The sequence below is a fragment of the Nyctibius grandis genome, chromosome 1 (assembly GCF_013368605.1).
Source record: "Nyctibius grandis isolate bNycGra1 chromosome 1, bNycGra1.pri, whole genome shotgun sequence".
Taxonomy (NCBI): domain Eukaryota; kingdom Metazoa; phylum Chordata; class Aves; order Nyctibiiformes; family Nyctibiidae; genus Nyctibius; species Nyctibius grandis.
In genome coordinates this window covers 36811457-36830381 of record NC_090658.1, presented here as the reverse complement: position 1 = coordinate 36830381, position 18925 = coordinate 36811457, and the positions used below count along the sequence as shown (strand labels likewise).

The following is an 18925-nucleotide window of genomic DNA, read 5'->3' as shown; positions in this document are numbered from 1 at the left end:
ATTGAGTGTTTGTAGTCATTTTCACAGTACCTATAAGCATTATTCTATTACTCATGGTATCCAGTATCTGTGACTGATAGCCAAGAGCTATGGGAGGGTGGAATTGTTTTTTGGAATTGCCATTTTTGTTCCAGCCAGTCTGATTTGAAAGAAACAAAGCACAAAATCTTGAGTGAATCTTGAACTATGTAGTTGCTGGATGTTGCTGAATTCTAAGGAAAAGTTACCCTAAACACCAAATGTATACTTTTAGTGACTCCAGATTGAAAATATATGAGCAATGAAGGAACTGGCAAATGAACTTGCCAAACCACTCTCTATTATCTACCGGCAGTCCTGGAAATTAGCAAATGTAATGCCCATCTCCAAGAAGGGTCGGAAGGATGATCCAGGGAACTATAGGCCTGTCAGCCTGACCTCGGTGCCAGGCAAGGTGATGGAACAGATCATCCTGAGTGCCATTACACGGCACATGCAGGACAATCGGGGCATCGGGGCCAGCCAACATGGATTCATGAAAGGCAGGTCCTGCTTGACCAACCTGGTCTCCTTCTATGACCAAGTGACCCGCTTAGTAGATGAGGGCAGGGCTGTGGATGTAGTCTATCTAGACTTCAGTAAGGCATTCAACACTGTCTCCCACAGCATCCTCCTAGACAAACTGGCTGCCGGGGGCTTGTATGGGTGGACTCCTCGATGGGTTAAAAACTGGCTGGATGGCCGAGCCCAGAGAGTGGTGGTGAATGGGGCAAAGTCCAAGTGGCGGCCGGTCACTAGCGGTGTTCCCCAGGGCTCAGTTCTGGGGCCGGTGCTGTTCAATATCTTTATAGATGATCTAGATGTAGGGATTGAGTGCACCCTCAGTAAATTTGCAGATGACACCAAGCTGGGTGGGAGTGTCGATCTGGTGGAGGGTAGGAAGTCCCTACAGAGGGAACTGGACAGGTTAGATAGATGGGCCGAGACCAACGGCATGAGGTTCAACAAGAACAAGTGCCGGGTCTTACACTTTGGCCGCAACAACCCCATGCAGCGCTACAGGCTGGGGGAAGAGTGGTTAGAAAGCGGCCCGGCGGAAAGAGACCTGGGGGTGCTGATCGACAGCCGGCTAAACATGAGCCAGCAGTGTGCCCAGGTGGCCAAGAAGGCCAATGGCATCCTGGCCTCTATTAGGAATAGTGTAGCCAGCCGGTCTAAGGAAGTGATCGTCCCTCTGTACTCGGCACTGGTGAGGCCGCATCTTGAATACTGTGTTCAGTTCTGGGCCGCTCACTTCAAGAAAGATGTTGAGGTGTTGGAGCGAGTCCAGAGGAGGGCGACCAAGCTGGTGAAGGGTCTGGAGGGTCTGACCTACGAGGAATGGCTGAGGGAGCTGGGGTTGTTTAGCCTGGAGAAGAGGAGGCTCAGAGGTGACCTTATTGCAGTCTACAACTACCTGAAGGGAGGTTGTAGTGAAGTGGGAGTCGGCCTCTTCTGGGCAGCTAGCGATAGGACAAGAGGACATAGCCTCAGGCTTCGCCAGGGGAGGTTCAGGTTGGACATTAGGAAGAATTTCTTTACAGAAGGGGTTATTAGACATTGGAATGGGCTGCCCAGGGAGGTGGTGGAGTCACCATCTCTGGATGTGTTTAAGAAAAGACTGGGCATGGCACTTAGTGCCAAGGTCTAGTTGACAGGGTGGTGTAAGGGCAACGGTTGGACTTGATGATCCCAGAGGTCTCTTCCAACCTGGTTGATTCTGTGAACATTCCTAATTTATGTTGCTTAACCATCTCTTCTGTTTAAACAAAACAAAAGAGAGAAGCCACATAGCTTTGTTTCATGTGTATTATAGAAATATAGCTGTTAAATTCCTGTATCTAGTAAAGCGTCTTTCATTTGTACCATTGAATACAATTCCAGTTAATGAAAGGAACTTTGATAGCACATAGGGTTTTTTGTTGCCCTTAAGGAACTTTCATATTTTTCTACTATCTTACTGTCTCCTTTAGGCATAGTCAAACATTCAAACACTGGGAAATGTACAAGTTGCGATTATTGGTACAAGCACATGGAGCTCTTGTATATGTGCAATGTGATGGTCTTTAGATACATGACCACAAGCTAGACCTTTTCCGAAGACACTTCAGTGATACTGTCATATACGTAATTGTTGATTCAAAATGAGCTTGTTCATTTTGGGAATCAGTTTAAGGATTTGCAGGTCAATTAGTCCTTTCAGCAATGCATTTTAACAGAAATACATTTTCAGGATACATTTTAAGAATTTTAACATTTGAAAAGGAAGAACTCTAATAAAAATAGACTTCGTAAAATTGATAGCCCATTTAGATTTTTAGTAATATAAAAGTGGGTTTCACAACTGAATTCCTGTCTTTTGGAGGGGAGAGTATGTTGTTTTCATCACAGGACAAAATGAAGGAATACTAATAAAACTATTGTACCTTATTTGAGTATGCATATTGCAATATAGCCCTGTTCCTCTGCCTCCTGCCAAATAAAACTGTAATTCATATCAGCTAGCATCTGGAGCTAGCATTTTTAATGCTACATTTTTAATAAATATAGAAGAGTTGTTGTCAGACTTGTATGACTAAATAGGTCTTCTAATAAAAATAACTTCTCGGGTATTCTTCATCCTCTTTGATATTTTAACTTTTGGAATATTTTCATTGGTTCTAGCTATAACTCTGAATTTCTCCTTCATGAGATATTTCACTTTTCTCTTGGATGTATTTTCCCATCATCCCCATTTTCCATTTCAATATTTCTGCTTTGGGCAATGGATACTAGTTTATTCCTTAGTTATTTTTTAATATCTAGTTGGAAAAGAATCTTATTTTTCATAAAGCATGAACTTACCCAGAAAATTTTGGCCGAAGGGTTGTGTGAATATATTGTTGGAGAAGAGTTTAAGTGTACCTTTACTACATGTGGACTTTGGGAAATTGTGACTATCTTCCCACAGTTATGGGTCATTTCATCACTGAGATGACTTTTTAATGTTTTATCTTGGAGAGGGTTTTTTGTCAGCCATTCACTATACTGGTAATAAAGGTAACTTTTGTTTAGACCCATGTTCTGTTCTAGATTCTTAGAGTCCCTTCGACTTAACATAGAATAACACTTCCATCCAGGAGAGAGAAAAACAATCCTTGTCTTCAAATGGCAATGTGATATATGATGCTACATCCAAACTTATTTAAAACCCTAATGTTGAAGTGGCACGTAGTGTGCGTTCACCTCTGTATGTAAAGGTTAAGATAACGTAACTTATGTATGGTGTCAAGGTACTGTGAATGCAGTTCAGAAAACTGTGGGTTTTTTTTTTAAATACTTCATCTACTGTGAACAAGTCTGTCTGATGATTACAAATACCACTTCTGAAATTTAAGCTGAATAATAGGAGCTAAATTAGCTTTTGCATTCATGTGCCTTGGATTAGCATTCAAGCAGATAGTATTTGGACGAAGTCACTTCAAAGGTGGGTGGGATTTTAGTGTATCTGAGGAATAATTCTGTTGTTAACTTGTGTACTAAGTTCAGGTTGAGCAAGGATAGCAAGGGTAACATCATTCAACCAACAAGATTGTTGCTGCTTTCATTTTTGCGACATCTTTAAGTAGAACTCTAATAAAGCAAATTTTAAAAATTTTTTGAAACATGTTAAAGTACATTCAGTTCTTATAAAGGATTAAGAGACCTTTACGTAAATGAGTGTGTGTGTGCATGTGTGTGTGATCCTAGTCGCTGCAGCTTGGAGAGTTGAAAGCTCAAAGAGGTTGCAGTTGGCTCAAAAATGCATAAATTATGGGACAACTGTCAAAAGACTGAAATCCTGTCTTTCATGTGCAGCATGCCAGAAAAGTAATTTTATATCTATTTTAAATACAGTATGATGAAAGAACTTTAAACATACAGGTGAGGAATGCCTTTTGGGTAATGAATGTCCTGCTGATACTGTGATCCAAAAGAGGCTTTCAGGCTCAGCACAGTGTGTTTTACAACAGCTTCTACAATAGTTAATTGTAAATGTGGAAAGATGTTTTATGAACCAATGAAGAAGAGGGAATAAAAGTGGCAAACTATGTGTTGACATGATTTTCTGTCTCCTACAGGTCACTGTTTAACTGGTCCATGTCTCTTCCCTGCAATATGGTTTTGAAGAAAGCTGTTGATAGTTTGCTTTGCTCAATGTGCCACATCCACCCAAATTATTTTTCCTTACTCATGGGATGGATGGGTATCACTCCTCCTCCAATGCAGTGTCAACACAGACTGTCCATGACTGATGACAGCAAAAAGCAGGACCTTAGTTCATCTTTAACAGATGACTCTAAAAACGCACAAGCCCCTCTTGCACTAACAGAGTCTCACCTGGCTACTCTTGCTGCCTCATCTCAGTCTCCTGAAGCTATCAAGCAATTATTGGACTCAGGTTTGCCTTCACTGCTTGTAAGAAGTCTTGCTAGTTTTTGCTTTAACCATACTTCTAGCTCTGACTGCACGGCACAATCAACGGATATCACGCCAGACAGGCTCAGGAGACATCATGTTCCACAGCACTTTAATAAAATGCCTATCACGGCAGACCTGGTTGCTCCTGTTCTCAGGTTTTTGACAGAGGTTGGCAACAGCCACATGATGAAGGATTGGTTGGGTGGCTCTGAAGTCAATCCATTGTGGACAGCACTTTTATTTCTGTTGTGCCATTCTGGTGCTACTTCTGGAGGACACAATGTGACGGCACAACAGACCAGTGCAAGATCTAGCTTGCTTTCTTCAACTGTAACAACAGGGTTGACCACTCAGCAGCGGACAGCAATTGAAAATGCAACAGTTGCTTTCTTCTTACAGTGCATCTCTTGCCATCCTAATAACCAGAGACTTATGGCACAGGTGAGAGAGAAAAAAAAAAAAGCTTTAATTTCTTTAATAATAACTACAGCCAACTTTCAAAACTTTTTTATTTTTTTTAGATTTCTTTAACTTCTTTTTGTAAGCTGTCATTGACTGGAAAAGTTTTGTATTAAAATTGTTAGCTTATTGGTCTAACTTTGAAAAGTATAAAAATGTTTTGGCATGTCTGTCCAGTCCTATGTGTAGATTTGTATTCCTCTTGGTTTAGAGGAATAAACTTTAGACCAGAATCCAAAATGCTGTATTTAATTGGATAGGTCTAAAGTCTTCCAAAACGGAATTTGAAAATCAAGCTTCATGCACATCTTTTATGTCAGTAACTTAAGGAGATTTCCTGGTAAATTTGCTTGTGCAACCATATACGCTGCACAACCTGTGACCGGGGAAATACAGGCTATTGCAGAATATGGCATTGCATTTGGCATTCTAGTGGAAATTCAGCTGTTTTCCTTTCATTTGTTAACCTTGCAGACCTAGCTGAATAAAAGTATAATTAAAAAAAAGATTTTTCAACATTAAGAATGGCGATGCCCTGGGAACTGGTAGACTTCAGTAAAAAATTCAGTACAGTTCTCTGTTAATGGCTGGTAGTAATACTGCATTATGCAGTGGGAAATTTTTGCTTTAGGAATTTGAAAGCTACTTTTCTAAATACTTTATCTTCAGATTTTTTTATCTTTTTCAGTAGTCTTTGTGTTCACTTTGATGCTCTAGTCAGTGTTTTGAACTTTTTTATTAAAAAGCCTTATTTGCTGCTGGTATTTTCTTCAGTGGTGCTCATTTCTAATCGGGTTTGAATGATAACTGGAAGGTAGATCTTAGGCACTACCTATTATGGCTGTGTAGAGCTATGCTTTAGAGACCTAAATATAGAAATATTTTAAATCTGATGTCATTTTGCATTCCCAGGTTCTCTGTGAACTGTTCCAGTCCTCTCCTCAGCGTGGGAACTTCCCAACCTCTGGAAATATTTCAGGATTTATTAGGAGGCTTTTTTTGCAGCTGATGCTAGAGGATGAGAAAGTGACTTTGTTTCTTCAGTCCCCATGTCCAGTAAGAATTTTTGATATCCGTATGGTGAACATGGAATAAATTTAGCCTTAAAAAAAAAAAATCTGGCTATATTCAACTTTGAAATGTCAGATGGCAGCTTTTCCTACTTTACACATTGCAGAATTTTGGAAAGGAATGTGTTGGTGAATTGTAACTCAGCATTTTAAAAGAAAATTTAAGGCGCTGTTGTAAGACAAAGCCATCTTGTTGAAAATGTACTGCTTCTGAAAGAATTGACAACTGAAATTTATCTTATGGAAGACTTTTTAATAGTATCCTTATGCATTAGCAGCAAATATAGATACAAGTTCTAGTCCTTCCAGCAGTTCTTCATTATCAGTTTAATTAAGGAACAGTTGTAGTTTTGATGCTTCAAAATTGGCAGAGATCCTTCAGCATTAGCCAAGCACCATGAAAAAGTTCTTGAGTGAAAAATACTTGAATTAATTTATAAAGCAGATGTATGCTTTTATATTTCCACATGCTTCACCAGAACACAGAATTATAATTAATGACTGAAGTGCTATGCTGTCAGTTGAAGGCTGTGAGTAAAGAAATAGAGGGAAAACAAAGTCATTAAAAGATCTGGTACTCCCATACAAGGAAAAATTGCTTTCTACTTTGGTTTCTGCTGTTCTTACTGCATCTCAGAAGTAAAGTACTACATGAGACATATGACAGGGAAACTGCATCAGATAGTATAAAATGAAAAAGGAGGAACAAATACAGTTTTAACACAAACATTTAAGTGTTTTGTTTTAGCCTAGCTGAGATTAATTGTTAACATGGCCATAGGTAATGTGAAGGTAACATCAATTTTCTAATAATTTGTTTTACATACAACAGATTTTTACAGAATATTACTAGATATGTAAAAGCAGAAAAAATATATTGAAAAGAGGTTGTCAGAGAATTCCGTGTATTGTATTAAAAACACGAGCAAACAGTCTGTCTGTTCTTACTGAGATGATTCCTCCTCTAAGATCCAAAGAGAAACCTTAAAAATAATGTGGATGTGCAGCATATGCTTCTAGTATGTCCAACAACATAGCATTTCAAAGATTGGATCCCCATTTTTATCTCTTAAGTTCTTACCAAAACTGTATTTTAGAAACTAAATTCTGATTGTCATCAAGTATGAATTTTTTTTTATAATATTGCACAACAATAAATTAGTCCTGTATGTGACTATTAGTAAACAGTTCTCCTGATTATAGGAGAAAAGGGGGATAAGTAGCACTTTCATTGCAGAAGTCTGTAAAAAGTTACTGCAAGCAAAGAATGATACAAAATGTGAACAGAGCTCCGGCTGAAATATATTATGATAAAATATTTGAAATGTTTTAACTTGTAGTGACTTAGTTGTCCATCATAATAGCAAAAAGTAGATATTAAGTCTAGAATAAACTTCATCCCCAAATTAGAGCAATAGAGAAATGACATCTTTCTCCAAGTATATTGTGATTTTCCTAATTTAATTTCAGAATTAAGTTTTAGTTTCTTAAGTAATTGCAAGTCCCAGACACTCAATTTTTCTCTCATATACAGCTATGTAAAATAATTGTTTTTTTTAAAACAAGTATGATGTTATGCTGTTTCTGATCCTAAAAATATTCTAGGCTTTCGAAGCAAATTCGAGTTAAAAATTTAAAGTTGTCCAAATTTGATGCATTTTTACTGTGTATTGCCAAAGTTGAAGGCTATGTCAGTTTTCTAGCACACAAGAGATTTAGCTTTATTTTACTGAAATGAGTTTATAAGAACTTAGTGTTTTAACTTATTTCTGAATGTTAAAGTCATGTTAAATGTTGACCTTTTTTTTTCCTTTCAGCTGTACAAAGGTAGAATTAATGCTACTAGTCATGTAATTCAACATCCAATGTATGGAGCTGGACACAAATTTCGTACTCTTCACTTGCCTGTCTCAACAACTCTAGCAGAGGTTCTTGATCGTGTGTCAGGCAAGTTTGCAGTAGTTCATGTTCTATTTTTTTAAGATACAGTTTCAAAAAAAGCCCCAAAACCAAAAAGCCCGCGTAAACCAAGTATATCTAACATACATATTTGCAGTGTTCATCGGTAATTGCCAAATATGAAACAGTGGTTTAAGGTGTAAGCTTTTGCATATGCCTTACGTATTGCATGTAAAATGCACTTTTACTGGTCAAATACTATTTTTTTCCTCTCTAAAACTGAGGTGGGGAAGGTGGGATTTTTGTTTTGTCCTTTTTTTTTGTTTGGTTGGGGTTTTTTTGGTTAGTTTGTTGTCTTGGTTTTTTTTTGTGTGCTTTTTAGTATTAATGTGTTCTCAAATCTCTCATGGGATATTTGCAAGACCATACAAATGATACTGCAAATATCAGTCTTTAAAACACTCTGTCTTTCATCCAGTCACTTAAATATTCCCAAATTATGTCAGTTAAATATCCTGGAACTTAAAAGTTTATCTCAAGATAGAAATGAAATCATGTTGCTATGAAAAGGACATTAATGAAGGCTAATTTCTGTGGATGTACTTTTGCCTTGTATATCAACATTTGAGTTTGCTTACTAAATGGAGATTGAAAATGATAATTTACTTTTAGAGATTAATTTTAAAATTAAATGCAATGAGAAGATAAAGTTAAGGCATGAATTTGTTTGTTTGTTTTTAAAGTTCAGTACTTTCAGTTATACTACTCGAATATACATGGAGAGATGAATCTTTCTGTAGGGACCTCTGTTCACCAGGCCTCCACAGACCATATGAATTTTGACACCTGAATGTTAGATGTCTTAACCTTAAAATGAATCCCACCTTGAACTTTAGTGATAAATTATTTAATACTTTAGAAAGTACAACTATATGGTAAAGATTAGGGTTAGTGATCTTTTTTAAAATGTAGATAAAGAGTAGAATTCATACTAAAGGTGTTGTGTCCTTGCCAGAGCTCTCTAGGTAAAACCACAGAATCACAGAATCAACCAGGTTGGAAGAGACCTCAGGGATCATCGAGTCCAACCGTTGCCCTTACACCACCCTGTCAACTAGACCATGGCACTAAGTGCCATGTCCAGTCTTTTCTTAAACACATCCAGAGATGGTGACTCCACCACCTCCCTGGGCAGCCCATTCCAATGTCTAATAACCTTTTCTGAGAAGAAATTCTTCCTAATGTCCAACCTGAACCTCCCCTGGCGAAGCTTGAGGCTGTGCCCTCCTGTCCTATCGCTAGTTGCCCAGGAGAAGAGGCCAACTCCCACTTCACTGCAACCTCCCTTCAGGTAGTTGTAGACTGCAATAAGGTCACCTCTGAGCCTCCTCTTCTCCAGGCTAAACAACCCTAGCTCCCTCAGCCATTCCTCGTAGGTCAGACCCTCCAGACCCTTCACCAGCTTGGTCGCCCTCCTCTGGACTCGCTCCAACACCTCAACATCTTTCTTGAAGTGAGCGGCCCAGAACTGAACACAGTATTCAAGATGCGGCCTCACCAGTGCCGAGTACAGAGGGACGATCACTTCCTTAGACCGGCTGGCTACACTATTCCTAATAGAGGCCAGGATGCCATTGGCCTTCTTGGCCACCTGGGCACACTGCTGGCTCATGTTTAGCCGGCTGTCGATCAGCACCCCCAGGTCTCTTTCTGCCGGGCCGCTTTCTAACCACTCTTCCCCCAGCCTGTAGCGCTGCATGGGGTTGTTGTGGCCGAAGTGTAAGACCCGGCACTTGTTCTTGTTGAACCTCATGCCATTGGTCTCGGCCCATCTATCTAACCTGTCCAGATCCCTCTGTAGGGCCTTCCTACCCTCCAGGCAAGATGTAAACTGATTCTCCTCAGTTAAGAAACAGAGCAAAATTTATTAGGTCATGTTACATCAGAAATCAGTTTTAAGCATGTCTAGTTTATAAAACAAAAAAAAAAAAGATAAAAACCTAGCACTTCCTCTTTACTCTTAAGATGTGGTTCTCAGTAATAGCAAATAAAAGTCAAAGATCATTACAGCAATTACGATTTTGCCATATTGCAGACGTGCACTGAAGTGTGTGCACTTAGCTGCACACTCATCTGACTAGGTATGTGTGTTCTTATATGTAGATATATTTGTATGTGTCATTTTTTTGGCAGTCTGTGTAGATCAGCTTTTAATTTCCAAAGGAGATCTTCATGGAGTTCAGAGGAACTGTTGCTTTTTTTATATCTACTGAAAAGCTTTACATTGAAATTATTAACAAATTCTTTAGGGCAATAAATATGTTACCTAACAAGGTGACAGAAGTGTTATATGGTATTTGTCAGAATACTAGACAGAACAAGATATGCTTTGGGATTTTAATTAAAAAACAGTGAATCCTAGAAAAATGCTTGAAGCTTATTTACCAGGGAATAGTTTACTATTTCAGATAGAATTCTGTATTCAGTTACTGTATTCACTTACTGTCCAGACACAGTCATGGGTGGAATGTGACTAAGGTCTTCAGATCCTTTGGCAATTTATGGTCAGAATTACTGTAATGGGTGGGATAGTCACTGTATATGAGGTAGGGATGAGTTGTTGAGTAGTGACGTGAACTGTACTGAATAGCTGCCTTCTTGGTGTATTGTGGTCAATTTGATAGCCAGCACTAATAGGGACTGAGGATGGGAATGTGATGATATGATATACTGTAATGTCTGTAATTGAAATTGATCAAATGCTGACTTTGTAGGGCACCATAACTTTGTTTTTTGCTACAGAATTATTATTTCTCAGCTTAACTCTCATTTTAAATTGGAAGAATTAATTCTGGAAGAGTTCAGGTTCTCTTGTTTCCATCCCTCATCTAATGTGATTTCTCTGATTGTATTAAAACCTTGTGATACTTGTATATCACTCCATGAAGTCCATGGTTAGGAGAGGTAAGGGAGGGGTGGAAAGGAAAAAAAGACTGCCACCGCTGCAACAACAGGAAATCGTGAAGATCCTGTGTCACAGTCTGTCCCTTAGGTTAACTTCTTTTTTCTTAACTATGCTGTTAATATCTCACATTGATTGTGCCATACTTTCTGCAAAAATAAATCACAACAAGCATGTTCACGTCAAACTTTTTCTCTCAACCTTTAAGAAAAAAAAGAGGAGAGTGATCTAAAATCATGGCTAAATCTACTCACATCCCTTCACCACAGGAAGAAAATGTGCAGTATTACTGCAGATAGGATTGTCTAGGATGAATACCAGTTGTTTTGTATTTCATTCACCCTAGTCTTTAAGTTACTCGTCTTGGCTGGTCAGAAAAATTGAACAACAAATCTGGGTATCACCTAAGTGGTAAAAATACAATTGCTTAAGCTTCCTTAATAATTTTATTAATGTCGTTTAAATTCTCTGGCAATAAATGGGCATTCAGGCCATGGGACGAAACTAGAGCAACTCTAAAGTTTAATAATAATAATATTTTTTAAAGCCAACACCCAGTCTCATATATATATATATATATATATATATGTATATATATAGTGTGTGTGAATGTTGGGTCCTGAGTAACAGCGATTTCACACTCTATATCTTCTTTTGGTCTGCCCTGCTGTCTTAACACAGATAAAATCAATGTCTTCAGACAGAAATCATAATATACTTCCAAGCAGTCAAACCATATCTCTTTCAGCACCTCACGCACTGGTGATATGCAATTAAAGGTAGCTGGATGGTACTTCTAGGTCTTGAGTTTGTGGCTATATCTTAAGGCTGCTGTTGCTATGTGGAAATAAGTTACTACTCAGAAGCAATTAGAGAATTATTGGCCATTTTGGTGCCAGTGTTGTACCTTACAAAGTGTGAAATGATCCATTGTCACCAATCATCAATAACTTGGTAGTTGCTTGCTGATATTTGTGATCTGCCCTAATGATTGAACCAAAACGGTTGAACTGCGGTAATCTAATGTTCGCTTAAGCAAACAGAACGAGTTTTGCTTGTATAACATACTTCAGGCATCTTCCAGTTTCAAAGGAACAGTTGTACTTGCCAGTTCTGAAATTGTGTCAGTATATAACACTGGATACCCAGACATAAATACAGCAATTTATTTAAATAAGTCTGTAGGTGTCCTTAAAAAAAAGTTTTAGAATTTTTTTTTGTTGGTGTTTTGTTGGCTTTTTTGGTGTTTTAGTTTGTGGTTTTGGGGGTTTGGGTGTTTTTTTTTTTTTATGCTTAATCTCATTTTTAGTTGATTGCAGTGGTGTTTTAACATGAATACACTTGACTCATCAGGTAATGGTTTTAAACGGTTATAGTTTTAAATTGTCAGAGGACAGATTTTTGGGGGAAGAGGGGACCAGAATTATCATAATACCTTAATTCATATATATTTGCAACACTATTGCTGCCTGGGATGGAACTCTAAGCCTCTAAAATAGTTGAGAATAGCTTTGTTAACAACCTACAAACTGTAATAAAATCAACTTGGTATCTTGAAATGCCTTTCCCTCCTCTTTTTTTTTTTTTTTTTTTTCCCCCACCTTGTGTAGATACACCCAGTATTACAGCTAAGCTAATTAATGAACAGAAGGAAGATAAAGAAAAAAAGAACTATGAAGAGAAAGAAAAAGTTAAAGCAGAAAATGGATTTCAGGACAATTACAGCGTTGTTGTTGCTTCTGGTATGTCTTTTTCATCCACCTTCTGAAAAATGGATCTTTCTGATGTTAAAGGCGGGGAGTATCTAACAACAATTCTTTTTATTACTAACGATGGTTAGAAAAATTGTAGTGCCCAGTTAATCTAACTGGCTGTTAGGCAGCAAAGATTGGTTCCTGGTAGAACTGCTGCCTCTAGCAGATTATATACTTTGACAAATTTGTACCTAAATGTGTGTGTCAGTGATATGTTGTGGATGCTGCTGCTAGTGCATTTTAAAGGATTTTGTAGAGACACACCTGAAGCTTGGATTACATGGCAGTATATTAGTATTTGTGTGCTGTTACTGTGGTATGGGTATTATACCTCTACCTTTTTGCAGTGGCTGGTGCATCAGAGTTTAATCACCTCTGCTCCTGCAATATGCTTTGGAAATAAAAGGATTCATATACTTTGCATAACAACTGGTGATACTCTGCTAAAAACTGTCAGATAGAGATGTAAGCATAAAATCATTTTATTCCACTTGGAAACCACAAATACAGGTTTTTCTTCCAAAGCATTAGCTTCTAAAAACTAATGTGAAGATCCTTCTGAAATGATTCACATAAACCCTTTTCCTCCAAAACTACTATGGATGTTATAGATTGAACATAGTAATTTTGCAGTGATACAAGAAGATTACAGTTCAGATGATGGCTGTGGGGATCATTAGTCTGTCGGTTTGAAGTTCTGGTGGGTGTGAGAGAGATTAATGAACTTCAAACTACTCTTTTCCTATCTGTCTTTCTGCCTTCATTGAGGTACCTCAATTTCATTTACACTTCATGAAGCATGAAGAAGAGATGCTGATTTCCTTTGACTTCTGGCACCAATATTTCTTAAGCTTTTTATTTCAGGTTTTTAGATGTAGATATAATTCAACTCAAGTGTTGATTAGGGCAGCAGTTTCATGGGTCTTGGTATATATTTAAAGCAACACAACTGATGTTACTTACAGCATCTTTATCTGGAAAGAGATTTGCAGTAGGTGCCACTTGAACAGGGTAAACATGTTTTGGTAATATCTAAAATATTAGTAGGTCCAAGTGAAGGGTTAAAACATGAATGAAGAATCTAGGAAGAAAAAAAAATAATTTTTTCCTGTTAAGTAAAACAGTTTAAATGTAAACTTATTTCATTTGCATTTGGTTTTACTACCTGTTTGTGAAATCTTTTCTTCTTTTGTCTTTATCTTTTCATGTATTCTGGGTTTTTTTTAGTGTCCTCAGAGCCTCATGCAGCCAGTATTTAACTTGTTCCCTATTGGTAAAATTAACAGAGATAGTATTTGAAGCCTGATCTTCCTGAGACAAGCTAGTTTAGCATATGGAGATTATTGGAGAATGTGTTGCATATTATAGCTGCTCCTACTCATCAGCTGAAACCAGAGTGTATTACAGCATTTCAGGCGTGGATGTTGTTAGTTTTGTAGCTGCTCTTGGCTAATGATAAGGCAGTAGTTGTATGTGTCTTTGTATCTTGACCTGCTGACTTTTTTACTTGGTCTGTCACCTGCGTAGAAGGGTACATGATATTAGTATAATTTCACTGTACCTTAAGTCAACTTAAGCTGTCCCAAAATATGGCAGTCTTGCTAAGTAAGCTCAGTAAGCTTTTATGTACCTATTCTGCCTTTTAATTTTAATGTAGTGCTTTTACATGTTTTGACCTAGGCAATTTTAAAAGCGTGTTTAAAGACACCTTCCATCACATGTGGTACTGTCAGTACTGCAGCTGAAGTCACCTTTGTAGGCCAGACAAGTGGTTGTTATCCATAGTCTGTGCTGAAATGTCTGTCAATTTAGAAATTTTTGCCTTCCTTGCTTTCCGTTGAAAAAACAACCTAAAAAAGTTTCATTGTAGGGCCCATTGCAAGACAGGCTCTTTAACTAAGTTTAAGAGCAGAATCAGAATATCTTTTGCTTTTTTTTATGGATGATATGATCTAATACAGTTACAGTTTGGTTTATGTTTGGGGCTCAGGAGGATGCACAGCCTTTTAACTGTAAAAATAGTGGGATTATATCCAAATATATTTTATACGTGAATGCTATTCTGATATTTAATTAGCCGGTGCTGAAAAATTTTACTTTTTTGCTATTATTGAAGGCATTGAATACATTGCATCTTGGCTAACTGAACGTATTAATTGCTAGAATGACTTTGAATTTTTCACTTCTGTACTAGGTTTGAAATCTCAGTCAAAAAGAGCTGTTTCATCCACCCCTCCACGTCCACCATCAAGGAGAGGAAGAGTGATGGCTGATAAAGTAGGTACCTCTTCCTCAGGAGGAGAATCTTCCAGCAAGACCATTAGTGTTCCAGTCTTTCATCTGTACCATAAACTTCTACCAGGTAACTTTAATAATTCATATTAAACTTAAAAATTATGGTCTTTTTCAGTGGCTGATACGCTATCAGAAAGTAGGTGTAGTGCTAGTGGACATCTTTATCTTTCTTTTGAGCATCTTGAAGTGTAGAGCCCTTCTGGGTTGGTAACAGCTTTCATGTGGAAGTGGAGCATTATAACATCATAGTGGCTTGACAGAAGTAACAATTATGCTGATCTTCCTTGAAGTTTAGTTCCTTGTTCCTAAACAAAATCTCAAAACATTTTCACTTTCACTCAGAAATAAACAGGGGATGGGTTTGCAAGGTGACTCACATTTTCTTTCACCTGCAAGGCAGAACTGAACTGGTATTTGTGCCCTGTTATTTCATGTTCTGAGTGGGCAGCCGACTTGCATTGCTCTCCTGAACTGGCAGATCAACCTTCCAGAATATTCTTGAATTCCATAATACTTGTGTTTTCAGAAACAGCACGTCTTAAGCAGTTAGTCGTGTTTTACGTATAGCAGAGATGTACTCACATTTTATCAGCTGTCTGGATAAAGCTGGTGGCAATGTTGTGGTTAGGGCATAGAGGGAGATCTCTCTCCTATGGAGATTGGTGTGCCTGGAATTCTTAACCTTAGATCAGGGATATAGGACAGGAATGTGGGTGAAACACTTTAATATTATGCAGAAGAGCTTCTTATCTGTTTTATAGCATACAAACAAGGAATCAGCTAATGAATTAGGTGGTAAACTTCTGATCAAAGTCATTTTCACCCAATAAAAAACTAAATTTGGAACTTACTACAGAATTATTGGCTTTGAGGCTGTCCTCTGGCAATTATTAGAGGAATCATATGCTTGGATTAAAATATCTAAAATTGATACAGTTAATGCTGCTGCTTTGGAGAGGAGATCAAAACTCAGTGCCTGTTTTCAGTATCTAGCTGGTAAAGGTTGTCTGTCTACTAATGTAGACCATTCTGTATTTGTGGTCCGGTCAGTCACACGTCTTGTGCAATAGCCAATTTTTACAAAAAAAGAAGCAATGGAAAGCAGAATCAGTGATGAAAAAAAGGCCGGAAAACTTATTCACTGCCATAATGGCAAGACATTTTTAATTTTCATTTCTTAAGACACCATCTTCCACTGAAGAAACAGGTTGCTACTAAAGACCTTCCTGGAACGTGTTACTTGATTAAGTACAGTCAAGATGAAATGGGCATGCTAAGTGTATTATATGATCCAACTCTAAAACATTTCACTTCATGTGTAAATCTACTTGTTACCAGGAAAAATTGTTCTGCCTTGAGAGTACCTTGTAATTTCAGGGAAGAACATACTCTTTGTAAACAACAGAGTGGCCAAAATCTTGAATTGAGTAATCAGTTTGGGCTGTATTGCATGTACATTTCAAGTCTGCGTTGCTGCTGAGAAAAGTATTGCTGGCAGTGCCATTAATTTTTTTCTTGCTGAGTTGTGTCCTGACACAAGAGTAGTGAGCTATGTTTGGGACTAATAGGACTGAAAAAGAATTGCAGGTTTCTTTGGTTTCTACTTTTTTCCACTTCAGACATTTTACTTTATGGTCACATACCTGTATGCCACCACAATTTGCAGGTGATGCAGGGGTGGGGTTTAATAGTAGGGGACAGGCAGGACCCACTTAAAATGCACATCAAATTACAGCCTTAGCCATTTGTTAAATATGCCAAGTGCTTGGGCTCTCAGCACAGAGCTGCCTTAGGGAATGTTGGCATAATTCTTTGATGGCTGGTTCCAAACTGATGGGGCCCCTTTTCCCAAGAGAACAAATGGTAAAATTAAGGCATTGGTTCGGAGCCAGATAATATTTAGTCTACTTGGCATCTGTGATACAAGTAATGAACAGCACCTGGACATGTGTGTTAAAATAATCCAATCATAATTTTCCTCTCTGACTCGATGCCATTGTTGTTTAGGCCAACCGTTACCAGCTGAAATGACACTTGCCCAGCTTCTGACTCTGCTGTATGACCGTAAACTCCCTCAAGGATACCGATCAATAGATTTGACAGTTAAGCTTGGTTCCAAAGTCATCTCGGATCCAAGCTTATCAAAAACAGACTCATTTAAACGTCTTCACACAGAAAAGGGTGAGTGTTCTTACTTTTTTTGGTATCTTCCTTTTTAAAATGCTTTTATTTTGGACAAAAATCATTTTGATTTCCTTGGTAAGAAGCAGCAGTTTTCTGTATTTTCTTGGATGATGTTCCTGAGCCATTCTGTACAAGACAAGTGCTAAACTTCGTGATAAAGAACAAATTCATTGCCTGTCTTCAGATTGTATCTGTAAGGTGCACCAATATGGTTGTTCTGGTTTCACTTTTCTTTCTTCATTGTAGTGTTATATATGATACGATTATATGACTCTATAGATATCTGTGTATTTTATTTCTTGACATGTGTACCACTTCTCTGTAGTAAGTGTTTGTGCTGATAACCAGGGCAGATTAAGTAATGCAGGAGCTGTTTCAAACCATATGAATTATAGAAGCCTGTGAAATTTTTTTGTTGTGGCAACTTGAGTACTTAAATGCTTCTTTGAAAATGGGAATTTTTCTCAAGCAAGTCTTGTAACTTTAGCTTTTAAAAACATTATTTTTAACATTTCCTAATATGGTCTGTTTCTTGCTAATGTTTTTTCTAATTGCCTGCTATCTACTTACTCATAGTGCTGGGCAGGGGGGAGGGAGGAGCTGGATCCCAGGAATCTGCGGTGAAATATTTTGATTATCATTCCTTTAGGGAAGGACTTCGAGAAATGGGACCTTGAAATTAAGCTAAGGTAATCTGGTGATCACCAGCCTGCTGACACAGCATGGAATTACAAAGTTAATCATTGCACTATTTTAAGACAGGGGCTTCTTTTAAAAACTGTTCACTTGATAGATCCATCTCTTTCTAGAAAAGATAAGAAACAGAAGAGTTGGAGAAAAAAAAAAAATCTATTTTCTTACTCTCTGGTCTAAGTATTTCATGACTCCATATAATGGCTGGTCATACAGATCTCTTACACTATTGAGAGGCCTTTCTCTTTTGAATATTTTTGTTTTGTTTTGCTGTGTATTTAAAGTATAAACTTACAATAAATATTTTTCTATTTGAATAAAACTCAAAAGCATTAGAGGAGGTTCAGTTTAGTAGTAGAGTTGCATGTGAAAACATGAAGATCCTCTTTGAACTTTTATTAAGTTACTAGGCTTTTTTTTTAAAACTTGAGACTAATACTTTAGTATTAGTCTTTATCATTACAGTATTTGACTTTATCATTACAAATCCATTCATCTGTGGTGCTATACAGCAAAATATTAGTTACATTCAGATGCCTCACAATCACCACTCATCAGTGAAGGTTAGTGCTACTGCTTTTTCATGACTAGTTTTTAATATCTATAGAAATCCTTCTTACATATCAGTATTTCCTTACTTTCTACTTAAAGTAGACTTCTTTTTTTTACACCATCTGTGCTGGATAGATTGCATAGCTTCACATGCTGTCTCTAGTGCTGCATTTACTACTACTACACTTGAAGAAAAGTGTCATTTATTTGTATTTTTTTCTGTGTGCTTCAATGCCTTTGAGATCAGCAGTTTTGCATAGCTGAAGTGCATGACTTCACTGAAGACTTGCAGAATGTTCATGGAGGTGAAATGATTTCAATTGGGCTATAAGAAGATGAACTAAAGCAAATTCTGGAGAAGCATAATTAAGTGTAACTCCTTGCAACAAGGATGTGAAAGGAATAGTGTTTTATTTGCACTCATAAAAAAAATCTACCTATACCCTTACTTACTGATAACATATTTTTCAAGTGTCTATTGTAGAGAAGCATTTGGCCTTAGTGGTCTTTCTATGCATTGTGAATATCTGTGTGTGTCTGTTTTCTTCTTGTCTCTGTTTTAGCCTGCACCTGGGGCTAAACTATAAGCAGCTGTTCTA

General features: G+C 37.6%; 1 protein-coding gene across 3 annotated transcripts in view; it reads left to right on the top strand.

Annotated features, from left to right (window-relative positions):
* Nucleotides 1-18925, top strand: part of BIRC6 (baculoviral IAP repeat containing 6) — a 194194-nt gene that overhangs the window by 106669 nt on the left and 68600 nt on the right. For all 3 annotated transcript variants that reach the window (XM_068415935.1, XM_068415930.1, XM_068415945.1), the window contains 6 exons: nt 4119-4899; nt 5830-5973; nt 7805-7934; nt 12459-12590; nt 14797-14964; nt 16905-17078. In XM_068415935.1, coding sequence (XP_068272036.1) covers nt 4119-4899; nt 5830-5973; nt 7805-7934; nt 12459-12590; nt 14797-14964; nt 16905-17078 — 1529 coding nt within the window. The remainder of the gene's footprint in view (nt 1-4118; nt 4900-5829; nt 5974-7804; nt 7935-12458; nt 12591-14796; nt 14965-16904; nt 17079-18925) is intronic.